The sequence below is a fragment of the Centroberyx affinis genome, unplaced genomic scaffold, assembly GCF_046629955.1.
Source record: "Centroberyx affinis isolate AG114_WGS23_722 - 3 ecotype Tasmania unplaced genomic scaffold, CSIRO-AGI_Caff_v1 ptg003065l_1, whole genome shotgun sequence".
Classification (NCBI taxonomy): domain Eukaryota; kingdom Metazoa; phylum Chordata; class Actinopteri; order Beryciformes; family Berycidae; genus Centroberyx; species Centroberyx affinis.
The window spans coordinates 21000-40834 of NW_027281150.1; the positions used below are offsets into that span (position 1 = coordinate 21000).

The 19835-nt window shown below is 42.8% G+C and overlaps 3 protein-coding genes across 3 annotated transcripts in view; all 3 read right to left on the reverse strand.

The window, feature by feature from the left end:
- Positions 1–3: 3 nt before the first annotated feature.
- On the reverse strand, positions 4–3035 carry pdxp (pyridoxal (pyridoxine, vitamin B6) phosphatase). Its single transcript, XM_071537552.1, has 2 exons — positions 2315–3035; positions 4–1252 (listed from the first exon to the last, which is right to left on the reverse strand). The coding sequence occupies exons 1-2, from the start codon at positions 2910–2912 to the stop codon at positions 918–920; spliced, it is 933 nt and encodes a 310-aa protein (XP_071393653.1). The 5' UTR covers positions 2913–3035; the 3' UTR covers positions 4–917.
- Positions 3036–4795: 1760 nt separating this feature from the next.
- On the reverse strand, positions 4796–9570 carry LOC139659311 (UDP-glucuronosyltransferase 3A1-like). The gene is given in 9 exon segments (XM_071537535.1): positions 4796–4854; positions 6542–6765; positions 6915–7134; positions 7618–7703; positions 7913–7997; positions 8000–8057; positions 8379–8587; positions 9017–9181; positions 9435–9570. Coding segments are annotated over 9 exon segments (1242 nt in total).
- Positions 9571–13554: 3984 nt separating this feature from the next.
- Positions 13555–19835, reverse strand: part of spef2 (sperm flagellar 2) — a 32856-nt gene continuing 26575 nt past the window's right edge. The window contains exons 26-36 of the mRNA XM_071537537.1: positions 19550–19677; positions 19085–19223; positions 18782–18854; positions 18333–18489; positions 17873–17979; positions 17225–17407; positions 16993–17085; positions 15257–15427; positions 14665–14898; positions 13987–14109; positions 13555–13741 (exon numbers count right to left, since the gene is read on the reverse strand). Of these exons, the coding sequence (XP_071393638.1) occupies positions 13676–13741; positions 13987–14109; positions 14665–14898; positions 15257–15427; positions 16993–17085; positions 17225–17407; positions 17873–17979; positions 18333–18489; positions 18782–18854; positions 19085–19223; positions 19550–19677 (1474 nt within the window). The 3' untranslated portion in view covers positions 13555–13675. The remainder of the gene's footprint in view (positions 13742–13986; positions 14110–14664; positions 14899–15256; positions 15428–16992; positions 17086–17224; positions 17408–17872; positions 17980–18332; positions 18490–18781; positions 18855–19084; positions 19224–19549; positions 19678–19835) is intronic.

The following is a 19835-nucleotide window of genomic DNA, read 5'->3' on the forward strand; positions in this document are numbered from 1 at the left end:
CCTACTGAGTTGCTGACATGCAGTACTGTATATGGTAAACATTAACAACAGAAATTTCACAATAGTGCAGTATGACTGGCCACCATGAATGTGTTCTAACAGTGGGAATTCAGAACCGATTTTCATTATCTAGAACAATATTGGCACAAGTAGTACAGCATTACAGACACAAGAGAAATGCCAAAAGAGAAACTATGAATTGGCTGTCTGACTGGCGGATTGTCTTAGTCTCTACTAGAACTGTAAAAAGCTCACCCAGATTTCATTTTTTGTTTTTTTTTCTCTTATTGTCATTATTACGATTCTTAAGGAAAAATCTCACACCCAGTCAAACACATATAAGAGATAACAATTCTCAGCAAGTTCTTTTCTGCCTTTTGGCAATGGGTGAGCAGCCAGGTCTGAAACACATCATGGACTGATAAATGGCATGACAGAACAATTCACTGCTTTACAAAAATACCTTTGAATATGCAAAGCCTAATATCAAACACAACCTATAAACTTGTTACGAACAGGAAAATGCAATATATTCATAGGAACACAAATGGTAACGAGGGCCTGTCTAAATTCACAACTGGGCACAACACTAGAAGCAATACTGAGGTATTATTATGCACTGGGATACTCTGAAATTTTGTGTGGAATACTCTGTCTAGGTGTGTCCTGTTCACAAAATAAGTGGACAATAAAATAACACACCACCCAATACCCTTACTAAGTCAATATCTTAAAATACATGAGGCATTCAGTTACATAAACAGCGCCATGTTATGGGGAAACAGAAACATCCCTTTCAATTCTGATAGCCTTGGATGAGATTGTGCTTTTTGCAAATACAGGAACAACCATTGCACTTAGAATGTAATAGAAGTAATCTAATGTTCCATACAAGAAGCAACAGCGACACTAATCAGTTAGTCCAGTTCCTCAAAAGCAGGCAGGAAGTCTGCGATGGTGTCCACCACGTAGTCGGGTACCAATCTCTGTTTATGGGAGAGCTCACTGTCTCTGTACTCCTGGGCCTCCTCCATCTGAGACACACCGGTCAGGGTGAGCATGGTGTCCAGGCCGCAGTTCGACCCGAACAGCATGTCCGTCTCCAGGCGGTCCCCCACCATCAGGCACTGGGCCGGGTCCACCCCGCTGAACTGGCTGGAGATGCACTCGAACATGAAGCGGCTGGGCTTGCCGATCACAGTGGCCTTGCGACCCGAGGCCACCTCCAGAGCCGCAGTGAGGCACCCAGAACCTGTCAGAGAGGGGAGAGGGGAGCAGGCAGGTGGTGGGTGGGAAGCTGGATTCAAGTTAATGTGAGTGACATGACACCCCACCCCTGTGTCTGTGTGTGTGTTCCTGTACTTCTATCTTTGTGAGAACCAATCTTCAGAGTGAGGACATTGTTGTAAAGTGAGTCCTCACTTCTTCAAGGGGCTATGCTAGGGTTAAGGTTAGAATTAAGATTAGGTTATGGTTAGGGTAAGGGTTAAGGTTTGGCATGTAGTGGTGAGGGTTAAGGTTAGGGGATAGGGAATTAATCTAGTCAGTGGATGGTCTGGGTTAGGGTTAGGGTTAGGGTTAGGGTTAACCCTATGGGTTAACCCCTACTTCTATCATGAGGATAGAAGTACAATGCTGTGTGTGTGTGTGTGTGTGTGTAAGTGAAAGAGAGAGAATGGATTCAATTTTGAACATTATTTACTACTGTAGGGACTACTGATAGTGGTGGAGGGTCGCAGCAACCCAGATCCTCCACTATCCAGGCACTGAAATACACACACACACACACACACACACACACACTAATACAAGGGAGGGGATGCAATTTATTTTCTGAAATGTTGATCAGGGTTGGGCTCAATTCATGAATGAACCCATCAATTCCAGTTCAACTGAGGAAGTGGAATTTGAATTTGCATTTAATTCAACGGAATTCTGTGATATTATCAACACTGAATATCATAAAATGTTAAAGGTACCTTTCAGTTGGTATTTAATGCATAACATAATCGTAATGCATACATTATGACTGGATGTATTTGATTTGTTTGCCTTTTATATGATTCATAATGTTTGATTTATAATGTTTAGCAAATCAAGAGAACCTCTCTTAGGAATGGAATTTAATGGAAATCAATTCTCTTTCCTTTCATTCCAATCCAATTCCAGGAACTGAATTGGAATTTAACACGCATTCTCAATTCGATTCATGAATGGCCCCAACCCTGATGTTGGGATTGGCAATATTGCTTGTTTTTGTAAGCTCTCATGCCAATAAAGCACACTGAACTGGGGCTCAGCCGCATCACCATACCTGGCAGTATTCTTCCACCTGACAGAGGGTGCCAAGGGTCATTGTCGGTGGCCAGAAACAGGCAGTCCGGGTCCCTCAAATAGCACGAAGCTTTGGCTAATTTGAGAAAAGTCAGTGTATCGTCATGTCCAACCAGCACTGCCTTGACATCTGGAGCCAAGGCGCAGTTATAAATGGTGGCGTCTGGTGCGTCGACCTCCTCCACGAAGGGGACGCCGGCGTCCCGCAGCTCTTTGCGCATTCCCTCGCATCCGATGACAAATACCTTGCCCTGGACTTTGGCCACGTCTCTCAGGTAGAGAGCCGAGCAGTACGAGGAGCTGAAGATCTGCTCCTGCATTACATCGGTGAAGCCCAGCCGGTAGAACTTGCTCACATAATTCTCCCGCGGCCTGGTGCAGTTGTTGGTGACGAAAAACACATATTTACCGTGTCTTATCAATGAATTTACCACATTCGGCGCGCCTGTTATCGCATCTTCTCCGTGCCATATTACCCCATCACAGTCGAAAAGGAAAAACTCCTTTGCCTCCAGCAAATTTCTAATCTGAGGACCGCGAATTTTCTGACACCCTTTGAATCCTAAAGCGCCTGCCATCCCGACTGTCTCCTCGGTCTGCTGTGCTTCACCTGTTAATGATTCCCCATGTCGAAGACAGCTGCATACCGCTGTTAGAACAACGGGTAAAATATTGTATTTTTAATAAAAAACAATGTCAGGAAATCACATTGCAGAGTCCTTGGTGTTGCTGCTGTTACGCACGGTCAGCAGGCTAGGCTACATAAACACTGACGTCTAACCCCGCCCCTCTTGTCATTACTGACCAATCAAACTGCAGCGCTCTAACCAATCAAGATCGTTTCGATTATAAACCTATTAAATCAATACACTCCCAGTATTAAATGGTGCCTCGTGGTTGCCAGTGGACAGGTTTAAGGATGGCACTAATAAAAATCTGTACAGCACCTAACTCATAAAGTGGTACGACGACTAACAAGCAACAAATCAAACAATACTTACAGTTGATATATTTCATACAGTAATAGTGAAACACATTACATTTACAGATTACAAGAGGCCTTTGACAAAATTCTATGACAAAATATATGTCAAGGCATGAAATTATGTGAATTTTACCATTTTACTTTCAGTCCATGTAAAAATACCATAACATAGCGTTAAATAGATAGTAATAGCATGATGTAGGCCCTACCTACCTCGATGGGCAAGCAGCAGCTTTGAGCACATACTGTATTATGGGGAAAGACATTTCAAGTGGCGTAAAACATTGTCCTTCTGTGTTTATATTTATTTATTTGTGAGAGCATTCATATACAAATGGTATGGTTTGTCAGACAATTTCACAGTCAGTTATTGACAGAGAGAAGAGGGGATGATGGCACAGTAAAGTCACTCTTAAGCCTGTCTGTCTGGTCACTAGATGGCGCTCTAACCCACAGAAGATGTATTAAGTTTTGAACAAGGCTGGTTAGAACTTCAGAGTACAACAGTGCACTGGATTACACTAAACTAAACTAGACTAGAGTAGACAATATAAGAGAAATACAGAATAGAATAGAATAGAATAGAATAGAATAGAATGCTGAAATGGATGATGAATATTTCTTACTTTCCTAATATTACTCGGCAAAGATTAAATTTTACACATCAACAGATTAAAAGGGATGGAAAATGGATTTTACACATCAATATTCTAGACCAGACCAGACATAGAATAGAATAGAACAGAACAGAATAGAATAATTGAGGTGTAACATCTATGAGATAGATCTTTGACTTTTGTTTTTTACTATGGTGGCTCACATAAATCTGCAGTCTAATTTTTTTTATGTATTCTCTGCTTTAAAATTCCCAACTTGCAAATCCAAAATAATAAATAAATAAACAGAATTGTAAAAGTGCAGTTCCACCATTCTAGTTAATTCAGTCAAAACCTAGTTACAATTTTGTGGACATTTGTCTTCTGCTATGCTGTCTGTGTTATTCTGTGCTATTCTGCCCTCTTTCTCTCCTCCCTTCTGTTCCTTTCTGCTTTGTTTCGTCCTGTCCTTTCTCTACTGTACTGCTCTGCTCTGCTCTGCTTTGTTCTGCTTTGTTTGCTCTGTTCTCTCCTATTCTGCCTTGTTCTAGTTTGCTTGTTTATAGTCTTTTTCTTTTTCTTTTTTTGTCCGTTGTCCGGTCTTGTCATGGACTCGTCTGTTTTGCCCTGCTCGTTTCAGATTGCGTGCGAGACAGAGGAAGACTCACTGGCACCTGCAACTGCCAGACAAACAGACAAATGAAAAGCAGAGAAAGAACCAAGGAACGGACAGCTGAATGGGCAAAGAACAAGCCGTCCTAATTGGTCATTATTTCCTTGCTAATCTATATTTTCCTCCCTGCTAACCCCCAACACAGATGCAGGGAGAGGGGGGGAGGACGGAGCGGGGAGCGGAGCAGAGGGGGTCCTGCAGGCCCGGTCAGGCCGGAGCGCTGACCGTGAACATCGGAGTGCTGCTGCCTTTGTGCTCGTGTCTCGCTGAAGAAGGGGAAGGAGACTCGGAGCAAGGCAGCAGAGGGGGAGTGGGGGTCAGAGTTGGGATTTGCAGGTGGTGCTGGTGGTTAATAACTGAAGAGCCAGTAGACCATAATGCTACCCAAAACACACACACACACACACACACACACACACACACACACACACATATACCGGCCTTTGCAATGTAGAGCAGATTATAGAAGGGTCAAGTGTGTCCTGTTACTCACATACATATACACACACACACACACACACACACAAAGCATGCAAGCAAGGACATGCACACAAACACACAGACACAGACACACATACACACAGAGTCACCCTAACCAAGCCATGCTTCTGTGTTGCTTGCTTCAAAATGGCAACAAGCCGTGATAGGGTAGCGTGTGTGTTGTGTATCTGTGTATGTGTGTGTGTGTGTGTGTGTGTGTGTGTGTGTGTGTGTGTGTGTGTGTGTGTGTACAGCCAGCCACCCCTGGCTTGCAGCACAGCCAGGTCAAAGCAGCAGAGAGGTGTTGGACAATGTGGCGCTGCAGTACAAATGAGGCGACTGGTAGACACAGTGGCGCTGGGAACGGAGAGGGCAAGACACTTGGCATAATGACTATTCCACTAAGAATGAATCTGGTACAAAAAGTGCTCAGCATTAAAGAAAAAGGTTTCAGCAACACTAAAGGTTCTGAAAACTGTTGTTTCTTTATGTTGACTTTTTTGCAATAATAATAAAAGTGCCTTCACCTTTATATTTTCAAGTTAGATTCATGGAAATATTTGTCTTAATTGTTTTTGCATCTCAACCCTCTGTTGCTTTATTTTTCATGCTAAAAACTTTGTACACTGTATATGTATGTATGTTACATGCATGTATGTATGTATGTATGTATGTTATCTATGTATGCATCTATCTCAAAATGGGGACAGAGAAAGGGCGACGCTTTCCCTGAGTTTAACAATGAACAGAGAAATGACAAAGCTGACCCCAGATCAGAACTGAAGGGTAATTTTGCTCTATACTGAAAAAGGGAAGAGGAACGGAAAAAAATCCTTACTCAGTAATAGGCCAGTAAAAGTAATCTTACTTTAACTCTTACATTGATCCGGAAAATCGTTTGCAGACTGTGGAACACTTTTACCTGAAACCAAAAGCGGCTTTTTATGGTTGTTTTTTCCCCCACAACATTTGTCAGAAGAGAGCAGGCCCATTTCATGTGACACTGTATTGATTTTTATTTTTCAGTTTCCCCCAGGTCAGAAGTCAGGGTCAGCTACAGAACAGGACCCTTGGACCTGGTAGGGATCCAGTGTTTTGCTAAAGGACACTTATGCTTGCTGATAAAGCAGCTTGATCCCAGGTCCTGTGGTAAAGGGAAGGTCTCCCAAATCATTATCCCACCCTGCTGCCCCTTTATTATTTGATGATGAATGAGTGAATTATATGATTCAACTACTATTCATCATCAAGCATGGATTTATTGATTGATTGCCTACAGCATTTTAGAGCAGCAACAAATTAGATTTTAAAAACAGTCATGATAATTTATACAGTGTTCATACAGTGTACAATACACTCCCCGAAAAACAAGTCACACAAAACTGAGGTATAGATTTGAACAGTGTCCCTGAGTGAGAGCTTTGTGCCATTATTGTAGTTTTTTGTGTTCATCCCTGCTATTCCTGCTCCTACATAGAGCCCAGCAGAGAACTACAGGTCCCAGCAGCACCAGGGAGAAAAGCAGCACCACGTCCAGCAGGCACCTCTGGTACCAGGACTGAGTGAGTGAGATGGGCCGCAGGTGAGTCCCACCTCCACTGTGCAGGATGTGCTCCACCCACTGAGTGAGCCGGAGGCCTGGAGGGACAGGATGTGATCGGTGGATCCTGCTGAGGGACAGGGCTGAAGACTTGAACCTAGGGAAGGGGAAAGGAGAAGGAAGGAGGGAGAGAAGAAGAAGAGAGGGGAAGCAAGTGGTTACAGACTTCTCTATACTTCTTAACTGCATCATCAATGGCACCCATCCATCCCTCCATCTATCCATCCATCCGTGGCAGTTCCATACCTGCTGTCCTGTGTGAGCGTGTGAATCGTGGAGCTGAGCAGTTCCCTGGTGATGTGGGTGGGATTGATGGTGAGGCCCAGGCCCTTTGCTTCGGCCCTCACCACATTATCAAACTGGTCTCCAAACAGAGGGATTCCCAGCACAGGAACAGCATGGTACACCGCCTGCAGCAGGCTGTTCTGACCACCGTGGGTGATGAAGAGACGGGCTTTAGGATGGCCTGAGAAACACAGAGAGAGAGAGGGAGAGAGTGAGAGAGAGAGAGATGGGGTTTGCAGTTAATTGATACCTTTACAGGACAGAATGTCTTTACTAGGAAGAAGTTACATTACTGAGTAAAGGAAGAAAGAATATTTGTGTGTAGTACAGACTGATAACAGCTCATACACTCATACAGATGCAATCATCATAGAAATCTCACTGTTTTCCTGCTTGTGTTGCAGTCGCTCAGTACTAGGCCTACTGCAATCTGCCTGACAGGACACATTTCTAAAATTCAACACTTTGGTCCCCTCTCAATCGTTAGAGGCCACATTGAACAGTGTGGTAACTAGTATTTTGCATATAAGCTGCCTATCTAGTTGGAACCAGGAGCTAAGTTTAGAAGAGTTGGCTGTTAAAAGAGTAAAATGCAATACTGATTCAGAAAAGATGTACAATGGTGACTTAGACAATGACGCCTATTCCTGGCCCCTATTCCTACCCAGCAGGTCATTCAGAGGCAGCCAGTCCACCAGCCTGAGGTTGGGAGGAGTGTCCAGGTGAGACGGCCATCGCTCGGGGTCATACCTAAGTTTGGAAAAACACTGCAAGTTATGGGAACTACCTGGAACCTTTAAATAAATAGGAATACTGAATTTGTTTCTGTCTTTGTGGGACAGATTTGATCTTGTCATAGTTGTCTGAAAAAAATTCGGATTCTATGTGCTTTTTTGGGTAGGGTTAACAATTAAAAATCCAATTTCTTCGTATCTATGTGAATCTCATCATGCTTTTACCTCCAGATGACGCCCTGAGGGACCCTGGAGAAGCCCGCAGTCAGATCCACCAGCAGACGGTCCACAGAGACGGAAGAGACCATAGACCTAGGGTCACCACAATGAAACCTGCCTCGCCATAACCTGAGATCCACAACTCCAAGTCCTGAAGTGTCAGGAGGGGGCGGGGAGTCGGGGATGGGGGGTGGAGGGGAAAGGAAATGAAGGAAGTGTGTAGAGGGAAGCAGGTTGAGAGAGAAGGGGGGGGGGGGGGGGGGGGGGCAGAGGGAGGATGAGAGTGTAGAGAAGGAAGGGTGGGGTGAGAAGTGCAGAGGGAAGTGGGAGAGGGAAGGAGAGGAGAGGAGGAAGGAGTGAAGAAGGAGGTCAGTTAATTTAAAAACTTGACTCTGACTTCTTCATGTCAGCTTTTCTATGTTCAAATCTTACTGACACTTAGAATAATAGAATAGAATAGAATAGAATAGACCTGATCCAGAGGCTTGGCAGGTTTGTTCAGCAGGCCTCCCACCAACACGGTGTAGGGCATAAGAGGCTGGGGGAACTCCAGGGAAAAGTCGGTGTTGAAGGCCCAGAGCTCGGCTCCATGGTAAAACTCCTCCAGACCACCGGGGGGCGAGCCTGAACCTAAGTGGCGCTCCGCTACTTCCCTAAACTTCGCCCACACCAGTTCCTGGCCTTGGGGGGAAAACCAGGAGGAAAGGTAGGCAATTAAAAAGCACAATATCTAAAAAGAAGTTGCAACAGTAAGAAGCCTCCAGTCACTCAGATTTTACCTGCTATAAGTATTTTTTTGTCAGACAGTATTAGCCAAACCTCCACGTACTTGCAAGTTGCAACTAATACTTCACTGGGAAATCTATCAGGATGCATTGGAAACTACATGGGTGACTCAGGAAAATGCCATTAACAGTAAAGTTTAATCTTAATGATCTCCATGGAGAAATTGGGCTGTTGCAGATGCAAATAATAATGGGATAGATCAATGATAATAGCACATAATAGAGCGAACGGGGGTAATGTAAACATTCACAATGTACACCCAACCAACAACCATCTCATCTTTGACAGTATGTGATCACCTCCTCAGTGATACACCATTCTTACCTATGGGAGCCAGGAGAGAGTAGAGGAGGTTCTTTGCACGGTCCCAGAGGTCCATGTGGTCGGACAGCTGGGAGTTGAAGACCGGGACATAGGAGAGCGGGCTGGGGAGGGCGATGGACAGAGGGCCATTCAGAGTGCCGGGATAGAAGGCTACATAGTAGACACCTGGAGAAAATAGAGTAAAAGACATAGAGGATTTGAGCTGATGTTGCTTTATTCATGACTGTTGATCAGGGATGGGACGATACGTTTATTTCACGATACGATTCGATGCGCAATATGGGCTTCACGGTTCGATACAACCATGATACGATGTAATAAAAGCATTGCATTTCAACATATTATCCCAACCCTACTGCTGACAGACTATCAGCAACCTTTGAAATTCAGAAAATATGAATCTGTGCAGTAGATCTACCAAGTTTGCGTGCCAGGATGAAGGAGCAGGGGTTGAAAGCATCGAGGATGGCGATGTCATAACGTTCCCCCTGCAGGAAGGCCATCATCTCTCCATCCCCCAGCAGCCTGTCACACTGGTAGGACAGATGGCCCATGAAGTTTAAGAAGTTAGTGAAGTTATCCCTGAGAGAAAGAAAGAAAGAAAGAAAGAAAGAGAGAGAGAGAGAGAGAGAGAGAGAGAGAGAGAGAGAGAGAGAGAAAGACAGAGTGAGAGAAAGATAAATAGTGACAGAGGCAGGCGGAGTGAAGAGGGACAAGAGTCAGGTGAAGCTAAAATAGACCATATGCTCCACTTATAAAGGCAGCAGGTGGATACTCAAGCTCGGTCTACTCAGATAACACAATATTATCACCTCCTTAGGCTACTGTCATATTCATAATACTAATCATCCTGGTTGATATAGTTGACAGGCAATTACCTTGGACAGAAATATCATGGAAAAACCTATCAAAGAAATTTAAATGAAAGAATGTAACACAGCATGAACAGGCACTCACAGCCACTTCCTCATTCGGGCCACGATCATTTGGGGTCAAATCCAAGACCAGAGCAAGTATTATTTGAGAACCAAACAAAACAGTTACCATGTCATTCAAAACTAATGTGATAATATGATAATGCTGCTCTGGAGTGCTATAGTTTTTGAAGCAGAGCTTATATCTCACAGAAAGATCAATAGGGAATGTGCATCTTGTGATTTTCACATAACTATTTGAGATTATTGTCATTGGCCCCGGCAGATTCAGGAGTAAAGTCCAACAAAGACACAAACTAGGTCAAATCAGGTACAAGTTTCAAAATGCTAATGCAAGACCGGACTCAAGTTCAAGACCAGATTTGAGTAGTAAAGATACAGCAGTGATAGTCAGTATTTCTGAGCTACAACCGGGGCTGTAAATCAACCCAAGTCTCCTATCTCTACTAACATAAAACTGTGTCAATGTACCTGCCCTGTAAAAACTGTGTTTGTTGCTCCAGGAACCAGCCATTGTATTCTTTAATGTAGCTCTCTCCTAAAGACCAGGTGCTAGTCTGGTAACTGTCTGCACGGCCTGCATAGGAAAAACCTATGGAAAATACAACAGTTGTTGCCAAGTCAAGCAAGTGAATGTAATTGTGTATCTGCATTATGGATGAATATGATTAGGACACAGAAAGAGACAAAGACCTGTATGGCATAGTTGCATATACTGTAGGCTAAATGTAAGAATGTAAGAGAGACAGAATCAGAGAGAGAATGAGAAAGAGAGAAAGCACTGTAAAGTGTGTATGTGTGTTTGAGGGTGTGTGTGTGTGTGTGTATGTTTACCCGTAATAAGAGGGTTGCCCAGCTGCAAGAGCATGCGGACCTCGTGGCCACGCTGGTAGAAGTTATGAGAGATCTCATCCAATAACAAGTAGTGACTTCCCCCTGGAGACAAGAGGAGACAAGAAACAAGAAGGGAAATCTCTAACAATCATTATACTACTCACTCTGCCTTCTAAAAGCCTTATTCACTGTTTGTAACATATTATTTTAATACCCATGTCATACACATCGACTCATTTCTTTCATTTCAGTTCTGCTACAACAGAATTTACCCAATCTGCTCTACATGATCAGTAACTTAAAAAAAAAAAAAAATCAGATCACCTATTCCTGTCATTGTACTCTCACCTTATATAAGATTAAGTGTGTGCATTCACAAAAATGCGTCTGGGAATGCAAAGCCAAATAATAAAGTTGACTTTTATTACTTGACTCACCAGTCTGGAAAGTGTATATGAAATTTTTGTCATATTTTTGAACAAATATTTGATATCAGTATTACTACACTTTTACTATCACTGCTCCCCTACTCACCAATGAGACAGACAGTCAGGATCTTGGCAGACTGAAGGAGAGGGAGAGCCAGGAGAGAAAACACCAAAAACACAATCCCCATGTTGTTATTACAGTATGACACACTGACAGGCAGCCAAAGTTCCTAAAATAGTCTTCCAATGGGATGAACTTTGAAAAAAGAAAAAATACACTTTCCAAAAATAAATTGAAAAGCTTTCAAAAATCAATTGAAATGATGTGAATGAGTAAGTGGGAGAGATGTGAAAGGTTATAAAGGGTATAAAATACAGATGTGATCCAGACAAGGCATATGAAGTAGGAAATTATGGAGGGGAAAGCAAGAAAACTAGAATCCCCAAAAGAAATCAATAGGCCTGGTGTGTACAAAGCCCAGGATTACCAACATAAAGAAAAGAAAATCACGTTCCTGCTAAAATCGTTCTGTATGAGCGGCAGGTTCGGTCTTGAAAGTCTTCTCTCTGATGGAGTGGTGAGATCTCAGATCCTACTCAGCCAGGAGTCCAGGTTCTTTTACACACTCTACAGTGTCAAGTGGGGGAAATCCAAAATCCTCATTTAGTGCACCTAAGATGGATCCAAAATGCTTAGTTTAAATGGAAAAGGTCCGGTGTTCGGGTGTTGTTTTAATCCTGCTTTAATCAATCCAGGTTTTGAGTGCAAGTTTGCGAGTATGAATGTGTCTGTATATGTGATGTGTGAGCAGCTCTGTTTTCTCTAGAAGTCAGACACTCGAAAGTCCAGGAGGGAGAAATGGAGGGAGGGAGAGAGAGAGAGAGAGAGAGAGTGAGAGAGAGAGAGAGAGAGAGAGAGAGAGAGAGAGAGTGAGAGAGAGAGAGAGAGAGAGAGAGAGAGAGAGAGAGGGTATGGTCCCACCCCCCTTTGTATCAGAGAAAAGACAAAGGGAAAAGTTACACTGGAATTGAAGTTACTCTGTCAGGGGAGCTGTCACCGCAAAGGTGCTTGTCTGATTTGTTAAAATGAAGTTGTCTGATCGTTGTACCCTCTGCAATCACACTCGATAGAAAGTTCAATTATAGTATAGAATAGACTAGGTTCAGATCATACCACATCAAAAACACTGTATGCTGACTAATGAAATATCTCATTAAAACTGTCATCAACCTTACCTCCATCTGCTGAAAATGCTAATTCTGATCTTGAGTCAGTTTGACACAATCTTACCCAAAATTTGTACAGAAAAATGGGAAAAATCACAAATAATATCATCACATTTGTTTATAGGGATGATGGGCATCTGCAGTATTTCAAACATGTCTGCAGAAAAACAGACTTTCAAATTTAGTATCATGTAGAGGATAACCATATGGTCTAGGGCGAGAGTGGAGAGGGTTAGAACAGAAAGCCCTGAGTTACAAACTGGACGGCTCAGAAAGGGTGAGAAAGATGTTTCAGTATCAACTGTTTGTGGTAATACTGAAATAAATGCATGTATGGATGACTTCAATCACAATATAGTATACAGTAGCTAGCTAGTGAACTGAGAGAAGCTGCCACAAGGAATAAAGTAGAAACTATTTCTCACATCACATCTATCTATATCTCTGGAAAAGAAGATCCATAAATATGGGATTTGATTGACTGACATCTGTTTATGGCACCCATACTCAAATTAGCAGAATAATGATGCAATAATGCCTTTAGGAATAAGCAAAGCTAGCTGATAACATTAATAAAAAAATTTCCAATCAACATGCACATTGGGTTAATTGGGTACACAGGCAGCAGTGACTGCTAAATAGACTAGCTAGCATAACACATTAATGCTGAATGGGCTGTGGTAGGGTTATGGGAGTCCTGGCAGGCCGTTGCTGGCAAGTCAGGCTTGACATGTAGGTTAGGCTGGACAATGAACTCATTGTAGCCGAACCAATGTTTGGCTGCGTCAGAGAGGTCATTAGAAAAACAAGTCAGTCAGAAAGACTGCTGGAGTGTATCAGAGAGAGAAAGAGAGTCAGAGGGGTCAATCCTGCCATCACTAATGTTATTGTTGTCATTTCAATCATTATGTTGTCATTCCAATCTTCATCAATCATAGACTTTTCTATAAAATGAGACAACTGAATTAGGTCAATATCGAATTACTATGGCTGCAAATTTATTGACTCAATACTCAAATACAGAATTAAAAGAACAATTAAGCATATAGTAATCATTTCAAACAAATCATGAGAATATTTCCAAACGTATTTCATTTCGTTTCAAAATGGCTAAATGATCATCTTATTCGTTATTTTCTAAGTCAAAGACTATGTATTTGTTTTCAACCATGTAATTCTGTGCAGAAAGATAATGCTAGGCCATGATGTGGAGAACGGTATGTGCGTCTTATCGTTCAGCAAACTGTCGAGCTCTGCACCTCGCCTTCATCATGATGGGCCCGCAGCACTCTGTGAATGTCCTGAGAAAGAAAAAGAGAGAGAGAGAATAAAGGATGGCGAGGGGGTGAGAGGTGAGAAGAGGAAGGTGAAAAGGGAAAACACATTCCTTTAGGACTCCAAAATGGAGGTTTCTTAACGACTTCTTCTGTAGGGCAGAGGTTCTTGAACATTTCCAGAAATATACCAGACACCAGTAACCCATTATAGGTCCAAATACAACAAACACTGCAGTAGAGGAATGGATGATAAATGCATACAGACTTACTATGAGCTGGTGGTGTGTTGAGCCCTCCATCAGGCCCTGGGTGAAAGGATGCTGAGAGAGGACTGAGAACGGGACGTGGTCTTCAGGCTTGTAGCCCAGCTCTCTGAATATACGCACCAGGGTCTAGAGGCCAGCAGAGATGGAAAACAATACTATGAGGACAAAGTAAATGTAATATCAGCTGGTTTATATACAGTAAATAGGTCCACAGGCTTGTAGCCCAACTGAAAATGCATACCGCAGATACTAGATAACAAGAAATAAAAGAGAATGTAAGTAAAATATAATGTAAATTAGTTGAGGTCATATGGGGTAATTTGGGGTTTTGGGACCAAAGTTTACTCCTGAGCCCATTCCAGAATAACTTGTAACAGGTATTGCATTTTAAGATTGGCTCTTATTTTGATATTTACAGCCTAGAAAAATGACTTAAATGTTTATCTCTTGCCCCAACAAAAGAAGTGCTGGTACACAATTGCACTGTATATCATTCAAAAGCAGATATGGTTGTATCTTTGCTGATTTGGAATCTAAACCCTGGTCATAACCTTTCACCTTTAAAAGACACAAAAAAGTAGTTCACATTTGTAGGGCACTGCTGGTTCAATGTCATCCTAATGAATTGTTTACTTCTGTGAAACTTGGCTCAAGCTGGGACTACTTGGCTCAGCGTTCTACCTCAGTGTGCTCCTCCCGGCTCTCGCAGCCTGGAAGGAAGCGGTTGTATCCTTTTGTCTTGGTGCCTTTGTGGCAGATGACAGTGAGGAGAGCAGGAAGGGACACTCCTTGCTCCCCCGACAAACTGCTTGATCCACCGAGAGTCTCTTCCTCCTCTTCCTCCTCTTCTTCCTCGTGCTCTCCCTCTAGTTCTGAGGACCCAGATGCTGCAGCCTCTTCGATATTGGGCATAGACTGCATGCACAACATAAACACAATAAAAGCATATATTGCACAGACACAATAGTTTGTAGGGCTGAAGGGAAGCACTCACATGCTTTATATACATGCTAACATACAGTATGAAGAGTATGAAGACATCAACCACTTGAAAAATCTGATACATACATACCAAATCATTGCTGGCATTAAAGTAAATGGCTGCTATTAAAATTCTGAATGATCTGAAGACCTTTGCTTAGAAAGCAACTAAGTTTTTGAGGACAGAATTATCTATGTTTTTGCTAAATTAATTGATGTATTTCATATGGCATTTTCTTTTCTAAAAAGCATTCTATTTCATTCACTTTTCTATGTAAACTCATTTGCTCACCTTCACGAGATGGCCGGTTGAGGGGTGCTTGAGATGCTTTCCCAGCACCACGCTGAGCGCTCTGATGAAGCCCTGGGCAGGGTCAGGGTGGGCTGCCAGGTACTGCAGCATGGACACATAGTTCAGACGAGGAGGAGAGCAAGAGTGGTCGGCAAACAACTGGAAAAAGAACTGAGAAGGGAAGGCAGAGAAAAACGATACATTATTTGATTTATTAATTCCAGTGTGGTTTGTTTATTTGAAGGTACATATGAAGCATTGAAGTTTAATGATCCCAGGTTATTCAAGAGTTCAGCAAGCCAAAAGGATGACATGTTGAAGACCGTATCCTCTGCAGGATTGCATTTTAAGGTTGAAAACAGGGAACAGGGAATTTAAAATGTAGTAGCTGTAGAAATGTAGTAGCTGTGGAAATTGTAAAGCTCCTAGTCCTTTCTGTGTGGATGTTCCCCCTGCGTTCATGTGGGTTTCCTTCCACATTCCAGAGACAGGCAGGTCAGGTGAACTGGAGACTCTAAATTACCCAAAGTGTGTCTATCTGTGTTAGCTGTGTGGCGACCTGTCCAGAGTGTTCAACCTCCCTGAAAATGAATAGCTTCAATCAACCATCCATGATCTACAAGCTTGCCAACCTCTTGCAAAGATACCATAGAGATACCATGAGATACCATAAAGGAAACCTATGGTCTGACAGCTGTGTGCATAGGTTTTTTTTTGTTTTTTGTTTTTTTTATCTTTTTTGGCCCAGTGAAGGTTGAGTGGGCACAAATGCTCAGCAGTGCCATGCTTCACACTTTGTTGCACACATTCACACCTGGGAGCTCTACAACCACACTTTTCTACTGTTGGCTACTGAGCAGCTGCACTGGAGAAATTGTGGGATAAGTACCGCAGCGTTTCTTACTCACTTTCCCACTTTCTGTTAGTAGTGTGTACCAGTGTTTCCCCAAGAATTTTTCCCTGGTAGGGTGGAAATGCCTATGAAACAGTTTGTAAACGTTGTGACACTGAAGCTCTCTATTGAAACCAATTCAAATTGAAGTATTTTAGGTGGAGTAAGGGCTTTTCAGGGTAGGATGGCCCAGGGAAAACGCTGGTGTGAACTTTGTTTAGCAAGGCAGACTTAGGGAGTGGACGTTAGGTGGTAAAGTATTGTAAGTAATAATAATAATAATAATAAACTTGATTTTTATAGCACCTTTCATACAAGAAATGCAGCTCAAAGTGCTTTACCACAAATAAATTACATGCACCAAGTGCTTCACATAAAACTTGATAATGATAGTGAAAATAAGATAAAGAGGAGAATAGAATACATAGAATGCATCTTCACATGAAAATAGACACAGAATGAGCATAACATAACATGGAAAATAAAACCCACTGAATAATAATAGTAAAAATATGAGGAATGCATAACATAAGATGGAAAATAAAACCCACTGAATAATAATAATAAAAATAAAGTAAAAAAAAAATGGAGTACATAGAATGCATAAAATCAAGTAAAATACAACATTTTAAAAGAAGTGTAGCAGTGGATAAGTGCGAAGCAAAATGCAAAAAAAAAGAGTTTCAGGCCTGTATCAGGAAAGTCATAGTGAGTTAAAGGCTAAAGTGAAGAGATAAGTTTTTAGCTTTCTTTTAAAAATATTTAGCGAGCTGGCTTCCCTGATATCTATAGGTAGTGTGTTCCATAGCTTTGGGGCGTAATTGACAATTGACAAAGTAGCTACCTTGTGTAGATTTGCCAGGCGGTCATAAGGCAGAGGCTCAGATGGGTCTTCAGGGACAGGCTGGACTCTCTCATTAGGAAACCACAGCTCACTCTGGTGATAAAGGAGGACAGAGGTATGAACCCAGGCCTTCTGGCTGAAGGAGGGTTTCCCTTCTTGCTACGCCACCCTGTATAGAGTTCACTCTTTGTGTGTGACTCTGTGTGTGTGTGTGTGTGTGTAGGAGACTAACCTGTAGATACTGTTCCTCACTGATATAGCCTGTGTTGTTGGCATCTGCTGTCTGGAAGCGCCGCAGCACGACCAGCAGCTGTGTTAGGGAGGGAACTGGCCAGGGGAGGGCAGCGCTGAGCAGGAACTGACGCCAGTCTAACAGCTCACAGTCTTGAGATAGTAGAGAGATCATCTCCATCAACTGGGCAGAGGAGAGGAGAGGAGAGGAGAGGAGAGGAGAGGAGAGGAGAGGAGAGGAGAGGAGAGGAGAGGAGAGGAGAGGAGAGGAGAATGATCTACTAGGCAGTATAATGTATATTGTTTGTATCCCACACACTTGTATGTTAGGTTGTGCAGTGAAGTAACCAGTTAGCAAGGTTGTAGGATTTGTTTGTGTCGTACTTGTGAATTCCTGTGCAATTTGTTATGGTTAGCAGAATATGTGTTATTTGGTTAGAAATGTGTTTTAAAACATTTTGACCAACATCTTCAACATTTTTGTTATGACTCAAACCGCTTTACAGCTTACAAGGCAGATTTTACTGGTCAAAAAAACATCAGCTCGTTCTCCAGAATATATTTTGGGGCACCACTTTTATCTTCTTGTGACCCAGCTTCAGGTCTTGACACATTCTCTAGAAAACACTGTTTTTAAGTAGCACCCAACCTGTGTTTCAGCCATGCTGATCCAGGGCTCAGGCAAGGAGTTGCTGCCCATGCTGACAGAGATGATGTCCTGGAGCACAATGGAGAACTCAACACTGGACATCAGGCCTGAGAGGGAGGGAGGGAGGGAGGGAGGGAGGGAGGAACAGCCAGAGAGGGAGAGAGAGGACGAAGATGAAGATGAAAGGGAATTGCTTTACAAAATAGATTTTAGTCAGTCAAGTAGCAGGATGGGAGGCTAATGTTTTCATCTGCTGGCTGGTGGATTAAACAATGCACAAACCACTGCAGCAATTTACCGCTCAGTTTTAGAATAGAGGAGAACCTCCAAACGATGGCTGGTTTCCCACTAAAATGACTGATAGACTAGATGAATTCAGCCACAATGGAATTTCACCTATCATTGGTTGGTATTAATTTCTCCCCTTGAATGTTAATGAGTTGGAAGCATTTGTGTGTACCTGATTCAGCCACGTTGCGTAGCTGTTGGTACAGTGACTGGAGCTGAGCCACAGTCAAGGTGGAGTGTGTGGGTTTCTCCAGAGGGGCGGGGCGGGGAGGGGGAGGGGGGCTAGACACCACCCGCAGGTCTCCATTCACATAGAAGTCAGTACTTTCCTGGTGGGAGAGAACAGGGGGATTGTTCAATACTACAGGGGAAGGGTGATGGATTTTTGGGGTGGTACAGGTGGAATGGTGGAGGGGTTTGATTAGTAGGGGTTGTGTCCTGCGTCCAGGTAACAGTACACCTGCCCTGCATGTAACACTTGTCCTGCATGTAACAGTAAAGCCTTCTGGAGTTTTGGAGGAAAAAAATAGCTCTCCTGTATTTAGTACCACGCTAAACTTATTTGGGGTATACATCTATCTAATTTACAAAACACTGTACAATTAAAAAGTCATTACACACCAACACCAGCTCATTCTGCAGCTTGGCGCCAGACTCAATGTGGTGGCGCACCACTTCTGCTAGTCGGTCAATACTGGAAACAAACAGACAGACAAACAGATAAACCATCATACATATTGCCTATGTACAATGTGTCTATGTGTATCAGCGATGCTTCTAAATGACATGAGATGACTACAAAATACATATAGCATCTAGCACACACTAGACAAACACTGCTCTCTCTCTCTCTTCTGCAGAAACATTACAGTAGGAAATAAAATACAAAGTCAATCTGCCCGCACGTGCACACACACACCATACCTGTTCATTTCTGCAATATAATGTGCTGCTAGCCAGTTCTCCATGTTGCCAAAGGTCTGCTCTGCTCTGCTCTGCAGGGAGCGCACCACCACCAGAGCACAACCTCTCACCAGGTCAATATGTACTTTTACTGCATGCTCTGGAAAACACACACACACACACACACACACAGAGAAACACACACATACACACACGCGGGCATACAAATATGTAAGCATATGCAGCATGTACACAGGCACGCATGCATATGTTCGCACATGCAAATATACACACACACACAAACATACATGCACATATATCTTTCATATTACACAGTTTTCAGAATACAGGACAGTGTGGGAATGTAACATCTTGATAATATGTTAATATGATAATGTAGTATATTGTAATATCAAAAACTACTGTGTGTGTCCGTGTGTGTGTGTGTGATTGTGAGTGTGTGTCTGTATTTGTGTGTGTGTGTACCCTCGTGGTCCAAGGCGGCAGCATACTCCTTGTGTATCTTGGTTCTAACTTCTCGTTTCTGAATCTCCTCTGAGCTTTTGTCATTGACGGGTGCGGGGCTCGGCTGTGGGGGAGGGGAGGGGGGAGCTGGACAGAGAGGGCGAGGAGGAAGACAGTGAAAATGGAAGAACAGGGGAAAGTCATCATGATAAACTAATACCTATCCAAGTTTATGATGTTCTAATGTGACAACAAACTGTGAGTTTCTATTATTTGCACCATTGGGGATGGTTTGTTTTGACCAACA

What these genes read in the sequence shown, in the direction of transcription:
- pdxp (XM_071537552.1), bottom strand. Translation starts at nt 2,912, where the DNA reads ATGGCAGGCGCTTTAGGATTCAAAGGGTGTCAGAAAATTCGCGGTCCT. An exon ending in AGGTGGAAGAATACTGCCAG is followed by an intron (nt 1,253 to 2,314) that starts GTATGGTGATGC and finishes CCTCTCTGACAG; the next exon opens with GTTCTGGGTGCCTCACTGCG.